The 21,828-nt window shown below is 46.1% G+C and overlaps 1 protein-coding gene across 1 annotated transcript in view; it reads left to right on the forward strand.

The window, feature by feature from the left end:
* The first annotated feature begins 876 nt into the window (after nucleotides 1-876).
* LOC106586293 (Krueppel-like factor 7) overlaps nucleotides 877-21,828 on the forward strand; it is a 70,397-nt gene continuing 49,445 nt past the window's right edge. The window contains exon 1 of the mRNA XM_014173427.2: nucleotides 877-1,403. Within this exon, the coding sequence (XP_014028902.2) occupies nucleotides 1,302-1,403 (102 nt within the window). The 5' untranslated portion in view covers nucleotides 877-1,301. The remainder of the gene's footprint in view (nucleotides 1,404-21,828) is intronic.

The raw sequence follows: 21,828 nt of genomic DNA on the forward strand, positions 1-21,828 counted from the left end.
TCATTATATTGTAAGGGTTATATAATTGCACATGAATGTAATGTTTTTATTTGTAATCTTTATTAGGCTAGAGTTGATGCATGCCTTAATATGGCCAAATTATACATTTACAGCCCCAATCAACAGTTAACACTTTTGATATTCATAGTGAAAGTATTCACAATCCACATGACCAAGAAGTACTGTATAATAATAAAAACGTTTACGATTAGTTTTGATAAGGTTTAGTGTGTATTTTAAGGGGCAGAAAAACGTGTAGGCTATTGGACTTGTATTAGTTTCTCCTTCAAGCTACAGACAAATAGTCCACACGCTGAGTTCAGTATTACACAGCGGGTTTCCAGTAAAAGCCTGCAACCTCAAACAACAAGAGAAGTCGCCTAGGAGCGGCGTCGTGTTGGGAAAGCTGTTACATCACAACCTCAAAGTCCCTGTTGGTCTTATGTCCGAACGTATCTTCCACTAAAACCGTCTTTTAAGATGAATATTTCGAAGAAAAAAAAATGTAATTCATTAGGCTACACTGAAAACATGCTTTAGGAATATTTAAATGTGTTTAAAATGAGGTATTTTGACGTCTGAAAGGTTCGCATGTGCTTCCTCTTCGGCCACGGACTTCAACTGAGTGAAGGAAAAATGCTGCTGCATTTATATAGACATCTAAAAATAGCTCACCTTTCACTGCCATGTTTGGCCAGACTGACAGCTACACAGAGCCAATACCGGCTCGCCATTCGTTCTAACTCCTCCTTTTTACCTATTTTAGCGCCGCCTTAATTGGACGCCAGTGAGGTCCGTCAACCCTATTTACCTTACATGGTCACGCACGGAATTGATTGACAACAAACCACTCCCCCCTTCGAGTCCCTTGGCTCGATCCGCTCACTAGACAGCTAGCCCGAGCTAGTCGCCTGCTGAAGCCACGGCAGCCAGGGGAAAAAGCAACCTGGAATTTATAGAGCGAAGATTGCAATCTGGTAATGCGGAAATAGATGGACGTTTCAAGTCACCGAGTTGGCATCCCACTCCTGGACTGAAGACCTGATAGTTAGCACCAGAGAAAAAGGATTGCAATTCAGTGACACAGTATTCAACTATTATTTTCATATTTCTTTATAGTGGTTATTGTACGTATTATTTGGTTCCAGTGGCATATAGAGCTATACTTTCTGGTGCACGGACAGACGCACGCGGAGTATCTGAATAACATTTTTTTGTTAACCCCTTAGACCTACCATACACAAGTAGGGTTTTTTTTCTCCAGTGGATCAAAGTAAATTGTTTTCAAATCGCGCATCAACATGGACGTGTTGGCGAATTACAGTATTTTTCAGGAACTCCAACTCGTGCATGACACTGGCTATTTCTCTGCGATGCCTTCGCTGGAGGAGAACTGGCAGCAGGTGACTTACTGCTTTTTCTTCACTGTATAACTGTCTTTACTTTTACTGTAGTAGCTTAGTATTTGTAAATCATCACTTATACGCTGTGGTTACGCTCCGGAGATAGAGAGCTGTCGAGTCGCGCGCGGCGCTTACATGCCATACCAGCGCATGCTGCCTGTCACGAAAACAATTTCAACTTGATCACATCCGCATGCAATATAGTGTGGATAAGACTGCTATGGACGCCTCTGTGTCCATCATTCCACTAAAGTACGCTATTTTCCAAGCCCCTAATATACTATCTACTTTGTCTGGCTGTGCTCTGTTATTCTGACGGCTCTTGATTGCATCTCGCTTGCCGATTGTGATAGTGTTATTCTGCAATGAATGACAAGCAATGGCTTGTTGCAGACAAGTCTGCATTCTTCTTGTTATTTACATAGTAAATAGTGCTATAATTTGGTTTTAAGCACAAGACACTGTTTTAATAACATTGTGATGTTTTCTAATTGCCGTCGTTTTTAGTGTAGGCTATTGATTAGAGAATGCAGAGCGCGGATCGATACGGCCGTCTGTCAGCCGTTCTATTTGTTTTATTCATAAATAATGGAAACCAACCTGAGAGAGAGAGAGAGAGCTCGTGGCACACATACACTAATTACACGTCTGTCAGATGCGATTTGGGAAAGCGCAGGGCAATTTGGGCATCGAAGATGAACACTTGACTAATAACAAGAGACTTGTTCTTAAATAATGCATCCGCATCTGTTAGATTACTTGGTGTTTTCAGCGGGTTGGTACGAGAACCGACTCCCTATAGTGATCCATAATATATTATCACCACTGAGCCGCGAGAATATGTGCGTAAGGAAGATTAGCAGCTAGACTGCATGGGGGGAATTGTGTTTGTGTGTGTGTGTGTGTGTGTGTGTGTGTGCGCGCGCGTGCGTGTGCGCGTGTAATAGTAGCCTATACAAAAAGCACGGGGCTTTTGGGTTGGAACAAAACTACACATCCAATCACACCAATGTGCCGAGTGAAGCCTGTGATGTTGCTGGATAGACGTAAAAGAAGATCCACCTGTATTTGTCTCTGTGGCGTTGTGACATGTCGCGCTCAACATAGGCTAACCACTCGTTTATTAGAACGAAGTCACTGGCACAGTGAGCACACAGGGCATGCACATGGCCAAGCAGTCACCCGTGCCAACGCTATCACCAAATACTACTGACACTGATTCACGACTTGACTATTCCATTTTGTCGAATGATGCTACCAGTTTATAGGAAAGGGGTGGTTGTGATATAGTAATAGGTGTGTCATTTCATAGAATAATATTTTTTTAAAGATGGAAACTGGTGTGCTTTTGAGTGCTCAGCCAGTGTTACTTATTCGGTGCGCGTGGTGAGATGAGCGCTTATGAGTCTGCACTAGAGGTCCACGCTGCTGTGCGCACGGCTGCACTTACCGGCTGGGCTCGGGCTGACTGGTTGTCTCCCCCAACTCATTGCCATTCCATGTGCTCAACTGCAGGAATAGATCGGCTGGTTATTAATCGCTGGTGTGTGAGCGTGAAAAGGATCCAGCATAACCCCTGAGCCCCCCTCACACAGCCTCTCTCCCTCTCTCTCTTGCACACACACACACAAAACACACACACACGGTTGGCTGGCATGTGCTAATGGAAAGCTGTGGTCTGGCAGGGCCCATCCCGCCACTTTCAGCAGTAATTGGCTGCTTGCTGTCAGACAGACAGAGGGGTCTGCTCCATCTATCTTTCCTGGCTGTCTCTCAATCATTCCCCCTCTTTGTTGTCTTACATAACCTACTCACTTTTTGTGTCAATTAACAGCCTTGACAAACACAGGGACCATTGCCTTTTTGTCACAATGCTGTTGCACATCATACAGTTGAAGTCGGAAGTTTACATACACCTTAGCCAAATACATTTAAACTCAATTTTTCACAATTCCTGACAATTAATCCTAGTAAAAATTCCCTGTCTCAGGTCAGTTAGGATCACCAATTTATTTTAAGAATGTGAAATGTCAGAATAATAGTAGAGAGAATTATTTATTTCAGTTTTTATTTCTTTCATCACATTCCCAGTGGGTCAGAAGTTTACATACACTCAATTAGTATTTGGAAGCATTGCCTTTAAATTGTTTGACTTGGGTCAAACGTTTTGGGTAGCCTTCCACTAGCTTCCCACAATAAGTTGGGTGAATTTTGGCCCACTCCTCCTGACAGAACTGGTGTAATTGAGTCAAGTTTGTAGGCCTCCTTGCTCGCACACGTTTTTTCAGTTCTGCCCACAAATTTTCTATAGGATTGAGGTCAGGGCTTCGTGATGGCCACTCCAATACCTTGACTTTGTTGTCCTTAAACCATTTTGCCACAACTTTGGAAGTATGCTTGGGGTCATTGTCCATTTTGAAGACCCATTTGCGACCAAGCTTTAACTTCCTGACTGATGTCTTGAGATGTTGCCTCAGTATATCCACATAATTTTCCTCCCTCATAATGCCATCTATTTTGTGAAGTGCACCAGTCCCTCCTGTAGCAAAGCACCACCACAACATGATGCTGCCACCCCTGTGCTTCACGGTTGGGATGGTGTTCTCCGGCTTGCAAGCCTCCTCCTTTTTCCTCCAAACATAACAATGGTCATTATGGTCAAACAGTTCTATTTTTGTTTCATCAGACCAAAGGACATTTCTCCAAAAAGTACGATCTTTGTCCCCATGTGCAGTTGCAAACCGTAGTCTGGCTTTTTTTAATGGTGGTTTTGAAGCAGTGGCCTTTCAGGTTATGTCGATATAGGACTCGTTTTACTGTGGATATAGATACTATTGTACCTGTTTCCTCCGCATCTTCACAAGGTCCTTTGCTGTTGTTCTGGGATTGATTTGCACTTTTCACACCAAAGTATGTTAATCTCTAGGAGACAGAACGTGTCTCCTTCCTGAGCGGTATGACAGCAGCGTGGTCCCATGGTGTTTATACTTGCATACTATTGTTTGTACAGATGAACGTGGTACTTTCAGGCGTTTGGAAATTTCTCCCAAGGATGAACCAGACTTGTGGAGGTCTACAATCGTTTTCTGAGGTCTTGGCTGATTTCTTTTGATTTTCCCATGATGTCAAGCAGAGGCACTGAGTTTGAAGGTAGGCCTTGAAATACATCCACAGGTACACCTCCAATTGACTCAAATGATGTCAATTTGCCTATCAGAAGCTTCTAAAGCCATGACATCATTTTCTGGAATTTTCCAAGCTTTTTAAAGGCAAAGTCAACTTAGTGTATGTAAACTTCTGACCCACTGGAATTGTGATACAGTGAATTGTCTGTAAACAATTGTTGGAAAAATTACTTGTGTCATGCACAAAGTAGATGTCCTAACTGATCTGCCAAAACTCTAGTTTGTTAACAAGACATTTGTGGAGTGGTTGAAAAATGAGTTTTAATGACTCCAACCTAAGTGTATGTAAACTGTATATGTCCATGGTAAAGTGTGTTTGTCATCTGTGTGTCATGTGTGTTTGCCTAGCTGGCTCCGACAGCATGGTGCCATGTTGTTAGTAATGGCTGCCAGGCCGGCCTCCTGATAGGTTTGTGAGCACCAGGGGTCTGCAGGAACAGTACAGGGAGCCCAGACACGTAGCCAGACACCTACTGTAGCCTTCTCCAAACCTAGCAGTGACCTGCTCCAAGTCTTTCTTCCATTAGACTGCAGAACCATGCCCAAAGAGAGAGAGGAATACTCAGTAAAAAATATTGTGCTAGTTCTACATATTTCCAATATGATGTATTTTGACTTATAATATACTTAACTTTTAGTGTTTCACAAACACTAACATATTAAGTTCAGCATTAAAACATGAACTGTTATTGTTCATTAGATGTACCTAATCCTTCTGATTAGTTACTTTCATTAATCGTGTTTTGGTGTTAAACATGGCTTTATGTATTTAATCTCTTGACATTATTATCCACTTAAGCAGGAATTGTTGAGTGCAGTGCTCACTACACTAGCACTAACTGGAGGTAAAGCTGCAAGCATTGTAGCTTGATGTATTTGCATTTGTCAAGAGTGGCACGTGTGATCTTACTAATGGTGAGAATGAGAATGGATGGTCTCGTCATTGAACGTCAATTTGAACAACGATTTTGATATCCGTTCATCATGATCCATTACACCTCATAGCATAACAAACTGTTTGATACTAATATAGAAATGTGCTTTTTATTCTTCAAACATGCATACAACATTGTGTAAAAGTATTGTAAAAAAATACATTAAAAAATTACCCACAATCCTCTGAAACTGAGCCACATGGCAAGTTGTTGGAAGAATTTAAAATTCTTAAGTTGAAAGGAGATATGAAAATTGTGTAAGTTAAACCCATTTTTTCTTGTAGTTGTTTTTACACACAAATAGTTGTTTAGATTATGCATTTATCTTATGTTGAATTCATTGGGGGGTGGCTTGGTTGAACAAGTGAAGTTGAGTAAAAAAACTCATTATATTCAAGTAAAGATGACAACACATGTTTTTAGCTGTAAAAATAATTATATTTTTACAGTTATAAGTATAATTTTCTAACCACCTGAGTAATTTTTCAGAATGTAGAGTGAGAGGAGAAGAAAGAAAGGAATAGAAAAGAGAGAAATAGAGAGAGGATTACATATGTAGGATCTTCATTTGTGCCAATTTGCTACAGCAGGAAAATAATCCTGCAACAACAGGAAATGTGAATTATTACATATATTATTTTTGTATGGGGTTGATACATTTTTCTTTCAAGTCTGACATTTTAAAGTGGAAACTACAAATGTTAGAAGCCTTTTTTGAACTTTGAATACACTACAAGTTTGCATTTCTTGCTGTGCAGGAAAATTCTCAGCAACAAAAGAGTGATCAAATTAAGATCCTACGTTTGTAGAGTAAGATGAATAGAGAGAGAGGAAAAGTAAATAAAGAGATGGTTGGGGGGGGGGTTGGGTGGCTCTGACCCGGTCGACCGCTTTTCTGCTAGATGTGTTTACTCATTGTTGTCCAGAGGAAATGGAGCGACTAGGCCACCGCCAGCAGCCAGAGAGAGAGAGGGCTGCTCCCAAATGGCACTATATTCCCTATAAAATGTATTACTTTTGACCAGACCCATAAGTAGTGCACTATGTAGGGAATATTGTGCCATTTGAAACAGAGCCAGAGAGAAAAAACATCACTTGGAAGGACAAACCATAAAAGTCCTATTTAATGGTATGAGCGAGAGAGGAAAGGAGGGGGGAAAGCAAATGAGTGAGAGTTGATAAAATCCTTGTCCTGCCTGGGTGGACAGGTGGATAAAATAGTTTTTTCTAGTGTGACCGGCGTACTCTGCTCGACGCCGTTAAAACTGCCTAATATTTTTACTGGTGCAGTAGGATGTCTTGATAGGATAGGATAACGTCTACTCTGTCTAGCGTGGCCCTAGATCTGCCAGGCAGGCAGGAGAAGGTAAACGACAGGCACCCTTCCCTCCCTCCCTTGCTCCTACCGGAGACAAGATGGATGGCCGTTGCAGGCCCCCGGTGAGCAGAGCATGAATCAGGCCTTAATGGATATGATATGGGTGAATTGAGTTTCAGTGCTCTTAGGCTGGGGCCAGGGCTGAGGCTGAAGATGGGGCTCCCTCTCTCCTCTCTCTCTTCTGAGTCCCTGTGGAGACAACACACTGCTGCTGGCTGGGCTGCTGTCTCTCTCACCTGGCTTGAACAAAGACACTATCTCTCACTGTCACCAGGAGACAGAGGTAAAAGAGAGAGGGGTGGCTGGAAAGAGAGGGGACTGGAGAGAAAGAGGGGGGGAAGAGAGAGAAGGGACGGGAAAGAAAGGGAGAGGGGGAGAGAGAGGGGGGGAGAGGGGACTGGAGAAATAGAAAGAGGAGACCAGAGAGAGAGAGCGGCCCACTGTAATCATCGCTCTTCTGTTCGTCCTCTGTAGAAAGGGAGGGATTATTTCAGCAGTGACCCGTGAGGGGGGTTAATTTAAAGAGCGTATGTTTGTGCACCAAGAGGGTCCCTGTTGTCTCCGTCTCCCTCCACTAACCAACCACACACACACACACGCACACATCTTTGTCTTTGGCTGCAGAGTAGGTTGTGATGGGAAGGGGAGGGCAGAGAGCAGGTTGGAGAGCAGGTGGGTCTGCCTGGGGATTGAGACAGGAGGAGAAGTAAACAACACCATTAAAACCAGGTGAGACACCTCGTCCAATTAACCAGCCTCACCTGAGACAGTGTGGAGACAGAGAGAGAGAGAGAGTTAGAGAGAGGGGGAGGCATGATGTCTGTTTGTGTTTGTCTGCCTGTCTGTCTGTCTGACTGGCTGGATGGCTGGCTGTGTGTCTGTCTATCCGTCTGGCTCTCAGTCTGTATGAGTGTCTGTCTGTTTGTCTGGCTGGCTGTAAGTCTGGTTGTTTGTCAGTGTCTGTGTCTGTCTGTTTTTCTTTGCCACTCAGGCGGTAAGTGTCCTCTCCTTCTCAGACAGCACCCATATATTTGTGGGCTGCAGTGAAAATGGGTCACCCTGTGCCTCTCTCCCTCTCCCTCTCTCCACCATGCCTTGCAGTCCCGTCTCTCACATTTTGGGCTGCAGCGTTCTTTTTTATCTCCTCCTTTTTGTTTTCAGAGCTTCTATTTCAGTACCTTCAGGAGTTTGAAGCATGCTCTCTAATTGATTTGTTTTCAGAGTTTCTATTTCATTACCTTCAGGAGTTTGAAGCATGCTGTCTAATTGATTTGTTTTCAGAGCTTCTATTTCAGTACCTTCAGGAGTTTGAAGCATGCTGTCTAATTGATTTGTTTTCAGAGCTTCTATTTCAGTACCTTCAGGAGTTTGAAGCATGCTCTTTAATTGATTTGTTTTCAGAGCTTCTATTTCATTACCTTCAGGAGTTTGAAGCATGCTGTCTAATTGATTTGTTTTCAGAGCTTCTATTTCAGTACCTTCAGGAGTTTGAAGCATGCTGTCTAATTGATTTGTTTTCAGAGTTTCTATTTCATTACCTTCAGGAGTTTGAAGCATGCTCTCTAATTGATTTGTTTTCAGAGCTTCTATTTCAGTACCTTCAGGAGTTTGAAGCATGCTCTTTAATTTATTTGTTTTCACTGGGACGTATTTTTAGATCACAGGCCGTATGTGTTCGATTGAAATGCAAATACAGATATAGAATCTTACTTTGATCACCCTGTTGTTGTAGGAAATGTCCTTCACAGCAGGAACGCAAACTTGTAGCTAGTGTATTCTACGTTTAAAAAGACTTCTAAAGTCTTCAATTTCCACTTCAACATTTTAGACTTGATTTGCCCTAACTAAAAATGTATCAAGGCCTACAAAAATGTCCATTAATTATAATACACACAATAATTCACATTTCCTGTTGCTGCAGGACTATTTTCCTGCTGTGAGAAACTGGTCAAATCAAGATCCTACATGTGTAGCTAGTCCTGCACTGTGAGTAAAACCCTTTGAGCAGTGGCAGAAATACAGGTTTGGCCTGAGAAATTGAGGGAAAAGATTAGTAAATGTACCCCAAATAATCATAAATAACTCTTTATAATGACGTGAAAGTGTGACAAGCCGGTCTTGGTATTGTAAGCCCCCAATTCCCTAGTACAAGGGGAGTCCTGAGTGGCGCAGCGGTCTAAGGCACTGCATCTCAGTGGTTGAGGCGTCACTACAGACACCCTGGTTCAAATCCAGGCTGTTTCACAACCGGCCGTGGTTGGGAGTCGCACACGGTGGAGCACAATTGGCCCAGCGTTGTCCAGGTTTGGCCGGTGTAGGCTGTCATTGTAAATGAGAATTTGTTCTTAATGGACTTGCCTAGTTAAATAAAAAATATACACTACTGTTCAAAAGTTTGGGGTAACTTAGAAATGTCTTTGTTTCTGGAAAGAAAAGCACATTTTTTCCATTAAAATAACATCAAATTGATCAGAAATACAGTGTAGACATTGTTAATGTTGTAAATGACTATTGTAGCTGGAAACATTTTATGGAATATCTACATAGGCGTACAGAGGCCCATTATCAGCAACTATCACTCCTGTGTTCCAATGGCATGTTGTGTTAGCTAATCCAAGTTTATCATTTTAAAAGAGCTGAAAACTGTTGTCCTGATTAAAGAAGCAATAAAACTGGTCTTCTTTAGACTTGTTGAGTATCTGGAGCATCAGCATTTGTGGGTTCAATTACAGGCTCAAAATGGCCAGAAACAAATAACTATTCTCCTGAAACTCCTGTCTATTCCTGTTCTGAGAAATGAAGGCTATTCCATGCAAGAAATTGCCAAGAAACTGAAGATCTTGTACAACGCTGTGTACTACTCCCTTCACAGAACAGTGCATACTGGCTCTAACCAGAATAGAAAGAGGAGTGGGAGGCCCTGGTGCACAACTGAGCAAGAGGACAAGTACATTAGTGTTCTGCCTCCATCCCTATCCTACCTCTGCCCTCCCTCCATTCTGCCTGCCTTTTGCCCCCCCTGCCCTCTCTCTCCATCCCTTCCCCCCCCTCTCTGCCCTCTCTCTCTATCGCTCTCCCTCCTCGCTGCCATCTCCCTCCCTCTCCCCCTCCTCTCTCTCTCTCTCTCTCTCTCTCTCTCTCTCTCTCTCTCTCTATCCCTCTCCCTCCTCTCTGTCCTCTCTCCCTCCCTCTCCCTCCCATCTGCCCTCTCCCTCTATCCCTCTCCCTCCTCTTTGCCCTCTCTCTCCATTCCTCTCCCTCCTCTCTGCCCTCTCTCTCTTCTCTCTCCATTCCTCTCCCTCGTCTGCCCTCTCTCTCCATTCCTCTCCCTCCTCTGCCCTCTCTCTTCATCCCTCTCCCTCCTCTCTGCCCTCTCTCCATCCCTCTCCCTCCTCTTTGCCCTCTCTCTCTATTCCTCTCCCTCCTCTCTGCCCTCTCTCTCCTCTCTCTCCATTCCTCTCCCTCCTCTGCCCTCTCTCTCCATCCCTCTCCCTCCTCTCTGCCCTCTCTCTCCTCTCTCTCCATCCCTCTCCCTCCTCTCTGCCCTCTCTCTCCATCCCTCTCCCTCCTCTGCCCTCTCTCTTCATTCCTCTCTCTCCTCTCTGCCCTCTCTCTCCATTCCTCTCTGCCCTCTCTCTCCATTCCTCTCCCTCCTCTCTGCCCTCTCTCTCCATCCCTCTCCCTCCTCTCTCCTCCCTCTCCCTCCTCTTTGCCCTCCCTCTCCATTCCTCTCCCTCCTCTCTGCCCTCTCTCTCCTCTCTCTCCATTCCTCTCCCTCCTCTGCCCTCTCTCTCCATCCATCTCCCTCCTCTCCCTCTATCCCTCTCCCTCCTCTCTGCCTTCTCTCTCCATTCCTCTCCCTCCTCTCTGCCCTCTCCCTCCTCTCTGCCTTCTCTCTCCATTCCTCTCCCTCCTCTCTGCCCTCTCCCTCCTCTCTGCCTTCTTTCTCCATTCCTCTCCCTCCTCTCTGCCCTCTCTCTCCATTCCTCTCCCTCCTCTCTGCCCTCTCCCTCATCCCTCTCCCTCCTTTCTGCCCTCTCCCTCCATCCCTCTCCCTCCTCTCTGCCCTCTCCCTCCATCCCTCTCCCTCCTCTTTGCCCTCTCTCTCAATTCCTCTCCCTCCTCTCTGCCCTCTCCCTCTATCCCTCTCCCTCCTCTCTGCCCTCTCTCTTCATTCCTCTCCCTCCTCTCTGCCCTCTCACTCCTCTTTGCCCTCTCTCTCCATTCCTCTCCCTCCTCTCTGCCCTCTCCCTCCATTCCTCTCCCTCCTCTCTGCCCTCTCTCTTCATTCCTCTCCCTCCTCTCTGCCCTCTCCCTCCATCCCTCTCCCTCCTCTCCCTCCTCTCTGCCCTCTCCCTCCATCCCTCTCCCTCCTCTCTGCCCTCTCTCTCCCAGGCAGCTGGTTGACCTACAGACCAGATCCCAGCAGCTTTGTGAACTGGTCCTCCTCCCCCTTATTCTCCCCCAATTCTGTCCTCCAGAGTAAAGGCTGCAGGCAGCCAGCCAGCCATCCACAGCACAGCCAGAGCCACAGCCGGTGCAGCATGCCTGACTCTCTCTTCCCTAACACAGGGATTTGAGCCCGGCCCGGCCGCCTGGGGAAGCCAAGTTTGACAAGATAATGAATTGCTATGCATGCATATTCGCCGCAGCAGTTTTTCACATTTCACAGCCCAGTAACTCTCAGAACAGTGGCAGTGGTAGAGGGGAGAGTGAGAGAGGGAGGGTAATGGAGTAGAGAAAGCACAATACCATTCAAAATGGATTCAGATGGATTTGGACTACGTATGTGTATCGGAGGCCTATTTGAACCCCACTCACCACCCCCAGCCCCCCAGAATCCTTCCCCCCACTACTACCTCCCAGCATCCCTGTGAACAGTGAACTATGTGAGCAGCCTGCTTTAAATTTCAGCTTTTATTGCCGTCCCTGCCTGCCTGCCTGTCCGGTCCAGTCTGTGATGTGTTGAGCTCTCCTTCCCTCCTCCCGTCCCCTCCTCTCCCTTCCTCTCCTCTCCTTTCCTCTGGGCTATGTCTGCCAGAACTACACTTACAGTTATGTAATCCACAGTGGAGTGCAGCTGGTTTCTCACAGCAGAGAGGCTAAGCACTGGAGAGGGAAGAGGGGAAGGAAGAGGGGAGGAAGAGGGGAAGAGGGGGCCCCCATAACATCACATCCCATTCCCAACCAGCCCCCTGATCTCTGACGGGGGATCGCTCCGGGGAAAGCTGCAGGATTATGATCACAGGAGGCTGGCTTGCTGTGCTAAGGAGCCCAGGGAGAGGCAGGGGGAGGTGGGGCGGGAAGCCCGTGGAATCCCCTAGCAATAGGGACGGCGGCGGGGAGAGAGAGAGTGGAAACACCTGGATTGCTTAAGTGCTGGAGCCATATTGTGCTGTGTTTTGGTTCTGTTTTGATACGTTTTTATATTTCCACAGCTGTGTGTGAAGGGGTTAGACATGCAACGATGCATTCACACACACACACACACACACACACACACACACACACACACACACACACACACACACACACACACACACACACACACACACACACACACACACACACACACACACACACATGCGCACTGCTTTTCCCCCCTGTTGTAACCACTTAGCGTACTTCCTCTACTACTCTTCTCTTCACTGTGAAACTGCACTCTTATGGCTCAATCAACAGTTCCACACTCAAACTCCACACTCCACTCCACTCCCCACTCCACTGAGTAGCTGTCTGAGGACCAGGCAGGAGGCTAGTTTACCACGAAACCAGTCAGACAAGTTCCATCTCATTTTAAAACATGATAATGCCTCTTTGAAAAAGAGCTCTCTCATTACTGCACTGCTGATAAGTGGTCAGAAGTTGAGGGCGGAGCTCAGCGCTCCTCTGTGGAATATTACCGCAACAACCCAGCTGTCACTGAGTCATCATCAGTGCCCTGTAATTCACATGTCACAGTGTCTGTGGGGGGTGAATTAAGGTCTGCATTACTCAACTTAACCTACACAGACAGAACTACAGTAATACCACCACCTCTATTCCCACAGACTGATTCCAGTCAAATTACTGACTGGTCAGCATCTCTGGGTTTAAAGAAAGCACTATAAACATGCTATGCATTATTATTATCTATCACTGATGCACTTTATGGCCCAGCCCCAAACAGACAGGAGTTATATTGGCCACTTCTGATCTGATTAAAGAACCTTACAATTGATTCCTTCTCAGCTTGTTGGGCTGTTGCATTTATATGGAGTTGTTGAGCAATGCCAGGCTTTACCATGTGGGCCCAGCCAGGGATGGGCAGGGTAGGGTAGGGCAGACACTATTGAGTCATCCTTCTATCAACCCCCCTAGCTTGTTGTTGTTATCAGCTGGGGCTGGCAGGGAGCTGTGTAATACCATAATAATGCCATAAAGCCAGGCCTATTGTACTGCACATTTCCTGTGTGAGCAAGCACCTCTCCCCTGCTGTTTCCCTATAAAAGAGATCAGCATTATTACAGACACACACACACACACACACACACACACACACACACACACACACACACACACACACACACACACACACACACGGCCATAGGGGATCTCCTCACTTCCTGTGACGAGGGATGACTCAGTGGTTGCATCCTAAAAGGGTGCCATTTGGGACATAAAATGAACTGGGTACATGTGGGTGTGAGGTACGCTTTCACACAGTACACTTTGGCCCTGTGGAATCCTTCTGTGGTGTAATGGCTTTTTGTGCTGGCTGGGCGTTTCTGTATTGGGTGTGCATACTAGGTGTGCATACTAGGTGTGCATCCTTAATGGCACCCTATTCCCTTTATAGTGAACTACATTTGATCAGGGCCCTATGACCAAAGCCCAAAAGTAGTGCACTACTGTATATTGGACATCTAGTGCCATTCTGGACTCATCCTAAGCCTGGATGGATCCACCCATCATCCACAAACACACACCCATCTCTCTCAGCAAAACACAGCCAACACACCATCAGCAGCTGACTGCAATTAGGCTCCAGTCTGAGGGAGGGAATAGGCCCTTTCATGTTCTGGGGGAGAGAGGCAGGTTTCCCTTTGAAGTGGGGACCCTTTTTACTGAAGCACCGCTGTGTGTGTGTGGTTAAGTTCATGTTGCGCTGGTTAGATCGCACATCTCACCTGACCCCACCACTATACCGGCGCTATGAAATGTGACAGTCACACCATAAAATCTGTTTGAAGACTTTTTAGCTGAATAGACAACGAGTGAGAGAGAGAGAGAGAGAGACAGACAGACAGAGAGAAAGGAAATTGTAAAACAAACAATACTCTGCATTAAAATGAGAAGTACTCAGTAAGACCGATTAAAATCAATTCTCATAGAGTGGAGATATATCCTCCAACAGCTAATTAGTTATTATTAGTTATTGTTATCAATGTATTCATGTTCTCTCATTTCCTTTTCCCTTTGAGTTAATTCATATTGGCTTCTTAATCAGAAACCATTCAAATCAGACAAGCTCATGAGAGCACATAATTCAGCAGGCAGGTTAGCCCAGCCCACAGACCCAGGTTCCGTCCCAGATGGCACCCTATTCCCTACATAGTGCACTACTTTGGACCAGGGCCGGCCATTTGGGACGCAGACAGACTGAATGAGCCATTCGCTAAGAACGGAGCGTATATTAGTTATGAAACAGCACAATAAGTACACTGGCTCTCGGAAAATGAAACAAATGAACTTGATGTAGATGGGTAGTCTGACTCTGGTCTCCCAGAGCCACAGCTTAGTGTGTAAAGCTATAGGCTTGATCTTCAAGGGTGAATGGTGTGCCGTATAGAGGTGACGGATTGGAGAGCTCGCTGCTTGCTCTGGAGGATTAGATTACACACTTTAGAGGGGATTTACCTTTCTTTATATCAAATGGATGTTTGGATGGTTGCTTCACTCTGCTATCTCTACATATAGGGTTGTATATGGATCTGATGGTTCCAAACAGTTCTACTTTTGCGTCTGAAATCTATTTTGTTCGGTGACAGACTAGACAGGGAAGGTCATTAAACTTCCCAAACGGTGCAGGGGTGAGAGGGAGGCTAGCCCTGGCCTGTACTGTACTGTATGTGTCAGGCTCAGGGGCTATACAGGGGCCATATTTAATCATTAGCACATTGGAGAAGGAGAGAGAGCACACAGATCAATTTGCAATCCAAACAAGCCACGTGAGCCCGGCTGGAACCTCTGTTAGGGTAGGGCTGCGAGGACAGCGGTATCGGCCCAAATGGTCGCTATTCCTATCTACTGCACTACTTTTGACCAGGGCCCATAGAGCTCTGGTCAGAAGTAGTGCACCATTTAGGGGATAAGGTGACATTTGGGACGCAGCCAGCATCACTGCCAGGAAGCTACGGTAATGGCTGACTGACTGCTGAGGTTTTGTTTAAGGGCAAACAACACAATGTTGTGGTGTTGAAACTACTTCACTCTGTAGGTGCAAAGTGACTTTAAAAAACAGGGTTTAGCCAGGGTTGAGGTCAATTCATTTTTCAATTCAGTCAACAGCAATACAAGAATTGAAAGTGACATCTACAGCATTTAATGTTTTCATTGAGTTGGAATTTCAAATCCTGAATGCAAGTGGAATCAACCCTGACCCTGCGATCGACTGAATTGAAGTAGAATGGACCCTAGCCCTCCTTGGAACAGCAAAATGGAGCTAAAGGTGTTGAGGTATACAGTGTAACTGTAGTAGATGTGAAGCTACACAGTATCTACACCTGACATGACATCACACATACAGGACCAAGGACAGTCCAGGTCTACAGCCTGCTGCTCACTGGGAGAGAACACAGACTTCCACACACACTACAGACACACATGCTCGCATGCACACTTGACACACACACACCTGCACACACATAACGTGACTCATACACCGGCACACACGCGCACACACACACACACACACACACACACACACACACACACACACACACACACACACACACACACACACACACACACACACACACACACACACACACACACACACACACACACTGTGAGCTGTTATAACTCAGGGAGTAGCAGGTACACTGTGCCCTCTACATATGATTGCATATGGACGTCTGCACACTGATGGGAGATCAAGAGGTTTTCACAGCCTCAGATGGAGAGAGAGTGGGAGAGCAGGGTGAGGAGGAGGAGAGTAGAGAGGGATGAGGGGAGAGGTGATGTTGGAGATGAGGGTGGTTCATTTGTCTGGGAGCTTCTCAAGTGACTGTCAGCCCTCTGGGCTCATTGAGAGGAGGAGAGGAGACGGAGAGGGGGAATGGAGGAGAGTGGGTGTGAGGAGTCGAGAGAGAGAGAGACAAGGATGGAGAGAGAGAGAGAGGAAGTGAAAGAGAGAGGAAAGCGAGAAAGATGAGCACGACGGCAGCTACATCTTTATGCATGAGGCTGTGCTGTGTGTCTCTCCTCAGTCCATGGAGAGAGAGGTTGCTCTGCTGCTCCACTCAAGGCTTTGATTAACAACCACAGAGGAGCCAGTCATTTTTCCTTCCTACACACTGGCAGACACACACACGCACACACCTTTTCTTCGCTGTCTCACAAACTCACACACATGCACCCAACTCACAAACTCACACACATACACCCAACCCACAAACTCACACACACATACACCCAACTCACAAACTCCCACACACCCAACTCACAAACTCATACACACATACAGTACACCCAACTCACAAACTCACACACACATACACCCAACTCACAAACTCACACACATACACCCAACCCACAAACTCACACACACATACACCCAACTCACAAACTCACACACACATACACTCAACTCACAAACTCACACACACCCAACTCACAAACTCACCACACCCAACTCACAAACTCACACACACATACAGTACACCCAACTCACAAACTACACACACACATACAGTACACCCAACTCACAAACTACACACACACACACACACACACACACACACACACACACACACACACACACACACACACACACACACACACACACACACACACACACACACACACACACACACACACAGTACACCCAACTCACAAACTCACAAACTCACATACACACACATACATCCAACTCACAAACTCACATACACCCAACTCACAAACTCACACACAACTCACAAACTCACACAAAGAAATAGAAAACAATCCACACCCAGTGAGTGCCATTTGGGGAAACCAAGGAAAGTCACGGCATTACTCTCCCTTTCGTTCCAGAATCCTCATTGGTGCTCTGCCTCTCTCTCATACCCCCACACTACCTCCCTCTCCCTCTCCTCGGGTATGCTTTATGTAGTTTAACAGAATCCACCACTCTGTATTCCACACCTGAGCACCATGTACATAAAGAGCAGGCGAGCGTTAGCGTTGCTACTCATAAATAATAGATAATGGTGTCCTTGTTGTTTTTAAACAGCTCTAAGCTGAGCTTCAGAGGTGTCTTAGAGAGCTGAGAGAGTGGGAGAGACAAAGAACTGAAGGGCATTTCTGCATAGAGAGAGAGATAGAGAGAGAAGTCTCATGTTTATTCAACAGCTCATGGGGTTGGGAGGGGTGCTTTGGCCTCCCACGCTGCTTTCTCTGTCTTTCTCCATCTGCATCTCTCTCCTTTTCTCTTTCTTTCTTTCTCTCTCTCTATCGCTCTCTCTCTTTAACTCAGTCGCTCACTCTCTCTTTAACCACTCTCTCCGTCTCCCTCTATTTTCAAACTCTCTCTTGCTTGCTCTCTCTTTCACTCCCCCTTTTCTATAATTCTCTCTTTCTCTTTTATTCTCTCTGAACTTGACTTTCTGGAGTTTCCCTCTCTATAAAGGCCATTCTTGACAACCTCCATATGTAAATATGATCATAGAAATGTCCATGTAGATCTACCTCCATACACACTAATGCTCGCCTCAGACTATGCTGCGCCCAGTGACACAAGCCTACCAGATTAGCTAAATAACTTTTATGCTCGCTTCAAGGCAAGTAACACTGAAACATGCGTGAGAGCATCAGCTGTTCTGGACGACTGTGTGATCACGCTCTCTGCAGCCGATGTGAGTAAGACTTTTAAACAGGTCAACGTTCACAAGAACGCAGGGCCAGACGGATTACCAGGATGTGTACTCCGAGCATCCGCTGACCAACTGGCAAGTGTCTTCCCTGACATTTTCAACCTCTCCCTGACTGAGTCTGTAATACCTACATGTTTTAAGTAGACCACCATAGTCCCTGTGCCCAAGAACATAACCTGTACGTAACCTGAACGTAACATAACCTGAACGTAACCAAGAACATAACATAACCTGAACGTAACCTGCCTAAATGACTACCAACCCGTAGCACTCACGTCTGTAGCCATGAAGTGCTTTGAAAGGCTGGTCATGGCTCACATCAACACCATTATCCCAGAAACTTTAGACCCACCCTAATTTGCATACCACACCAACAGATCCACTGCCCTTTCACACCTGTACAAAAGGAACACCTACGTGAGAATGCTATTCATTGACTACAGCTCAGCGTTCAACACCATAGTGCCCTCAAAGCTCATCACTAAGCTAAGGACCCTGGGACTAAACACCTCCCTCAGCATCTGGATCCTGTTCTTCCTGACAGGCCGCCCCCAGGCGGTAAGGGTAGGTAACAACACATCCACCACGCTGATCCCCAGCATGGGGGCCCCTCAGGGGTGCGTGCTCAGCCCCCTCCTGTACTCCCTGTTCACTCATGACTGCATGGACATGTAACCGATGTGAAATGGCTAGTTAGTTAGCGGTGGTGCGCGCTAATAGCGTTTCAATCAGTGTCGTCACTTGCTCTGAGACTTGAAGTAGGGTTTCCCCTTGCGTTGCAAGGGCCGTGGCTTTTGTGGCGCGATGGGTAACAATGCTTCATGGGTGTCAGTTGTTGATGTGTGCAAGGGTCCCTGGTTCGAGCCCAGGTTGGGGCGAAGAGAGGGACGGAACCTACACTGTTACAGACAGACAGAACTCCAACACCATCATTAAGTTTGCAGATGACACAACAGTGGTAGGCCTGATCACTGACAGCGATGAGACAGCCTATATGGAGGAGGTCAGAGACCTGACCGTGTGGTGGAAGGACAACAACCTCTTCCTCAACGTGATCAAGACAAAGGAGATGATTGTGGACTACAGGAAAAGGAGGACCGAGCACGCCCCATTTCTCATCGACGGGGCTGTAGTGGAGCAGGTTGAGCGCTTCAAGTTCCTCCATCACCAACAAACTAACATGGTCCAAGCACACCAAGACAGTCGTGAAGAGGGTGCGACAAAACCTATTCCCCCTCAGGAGACTGAAAATATTTGGCATGGGTCCTCAGATCCTCAAAAGGTTTTACAGCTGCACCATCGAGAGCATCCTGACGGGTTGCATCACTACCTGGTGTGGCAACTGCTTGGCCTCCGACCGCAAGGCACTACAGAGGGTAGTGCGTACGGCCCAGTACATCACCGGGGCCAAGCTTCCTGCCATCCAGGACCTCTATACCAGGCGGTGTAAGAGGAAGGCCCTAAAAATGTTCAATGACTCCAGCACCCCTAGTCATAGACTGTTCTCTCTGCTAACGCACAGGAAGCGGTACCGGAGCGCCAAGTCTAGGCTCCTAAATAGCTTCTTTCCCTAAGCCATTAGACTCCTGAACAGCTAATCAAATGGCTACCAGACTTTCTGCATTACCCCCAAACCCCCCCCCGGAACACTGCTGCTACTCTCTGTTATTATCTATGCATAGTCACTTTAATAACACTACCTACATATACATATTACCTCAATTACCTCAACACCACACCGGTGCCCCCGCACATTGACATTGACTCTGTACCGGTACCCCTGCATATAGCCTCCACATTGACTCTGTACCGGTACCACCTGCATATAGCCTCCACATTGACTCTGTACCGGTACCCCCTGTATATAGCCTCCACATTGACTCTGTACCGTAACACCCTGTATATAGCCTCCACATTGACTCTGTACCGGTACCCCCTGTATATAGCCTCCACATTGACTCTGTACCGTAACACCCTGTATATAGCCTCCACATTGACTCTGTACCGGTACCCCCTGTATATAGCCTCCACATTGACTCTGTACCGGTACCCCCTGTATATAGCCTCCACATTGACTCTGTACCGGTACCCCCTGTATATAGCCTCCACATTGACTCTGTACCGGTACCCCCTGCATATAGCCGCGCTATTGTTATTTACTGCTGCTCTTTAAGGATTTGTTATTCTTATCTTTTTTGTTGTATTTTCTTAAAACTGTATTGTTGGTTAAGGGTTTGTAAGTAAGCATTTCACTGTAAGGTGAAATGTTGTATTTGGTGCATGTGACAAATCCAATTTTATTTTATTTTATTTGAGAGTCAATGTTGACAGCAAACATTTTCACCAAAAGAGATTGTTCTTGCTCTGTCCTGAAGTACTCTTTAGATTCAATAGTCAGGATGTATTTTCTTACCCGAATTACTCTGTAGCAACAGTATACAGACAAAAACACACACACACACACACACACACACACACACACACACACACACACACACACACACACACACACACACACACACACACACACACACACACACACACACACACACACAGTGTTTCCAGTCAGTGCAGAGTCAGATGGAGTAAAGCTGATTATGCTAACTCACAACAGACGTAGTCGTGCACCTGTTGCTAGGCTGCAGGGCGGGCAGGGCTGAGCTCATTTGTTTGTTTTCATATCAGGTGGATGATGAAAAGCGCCTGCTGGACGGACACACACACACACATACACACATACACACATAAGAACACATACACTGGTTGTTTAACTTTAAAAGCATAATGGGTGTATGTGCAGTGATTGCTTGTGCGTGTGTTCATGAAGGCAGTTATGAGAAAGAGAGCGTAGAATATGCATATGGTGTGTGTGTGTGGTAGAGGGCTAGCCTAGTGTGTGTGTGGTAGAGGGCTAGCCTAGTGTGTGTGTGGTAGAGGGCTAGCCTAGTGTGTGTGTGGTAGAGGGCTAGCCTAGTGTGTGTGTGTGAGCGAGAGCGAGAGGGAAAGAGAGAGCAGTATTTGTTCATGCTTTGTTTTGTGTTACTGATGGCCTAGTGACCTGGCTGAGCTCCAGACACCCATTGTGTCAGAGCCTGGTTTGGTTCTGGCTGCTTGCTTCCTCTCTCTCGCTGTCTCTCTTTTCTCTCCCTCTCTCGCTTCTTCTTTTTCTCTCTCTCCCACTACTCCCCCCCCCCTCTCTCTTTCTCCTTCTGTACTCTGCACAAAGCTTGGCACAGTTTGCTCTCACAGCCCTGAGCCCGAGTTTAGCTGCTCTACCCAGCAAATGGATGGCGAGAAAATAAAAAGGGCAGATGCCCCTCTGGCCGGCAGTCAAGGGACTGGTGCTTTTTGTGAAACTCCCGGCCCGTGGAGCCTGTCGTTGTTCATTTTGGCACAGCTCACTGTAGTGGGGAGAAACAGAGCTGTTCCACTGCCACTTCCCACTAGTGTTAACTCACATTAGAAAGAAGGATGAGACTAAAAACAACAAGATAATTCATTTAAAATATACTGTGTCTGTAAAATGTATATAGGTTCAGAACTTTAGGTTCAGAAATATATGGCAAATAGAAATCAAACTGTATGGTGTTCAGAGATAGATGGGAGGGGTTGAGTGGAACTGAAGGGTGGAACTAAAAACAAACAAGAGATCACTATTGTAAACTACACTGTGTCCGTAAAATGTATATAGTATGTATAAACTGGAAGTAGAAGCCTAAGTGTTGGTGTCCATTCGTTTTCTCCAATTAGGGGAGGGGTGGTAGTGTTAGGGGAAAATAATAAAGGAAAATAAAAAATATATAATAAAGATAT

This window comes from Salmo salar, chromosome ssa25 (genome assembly GCF_905237065.1).
Source record: "Salmo salar chromosome ssa25, Ssal_v3.1, whole genome shotgun sequence".
In the NCBI taxonomy this organism is placed as follows: Eukaryota; Metazoa; Chordata; class Actinopteri; order Salmoniformes; family Salmonidae; genus Salmo; species Salmo salar.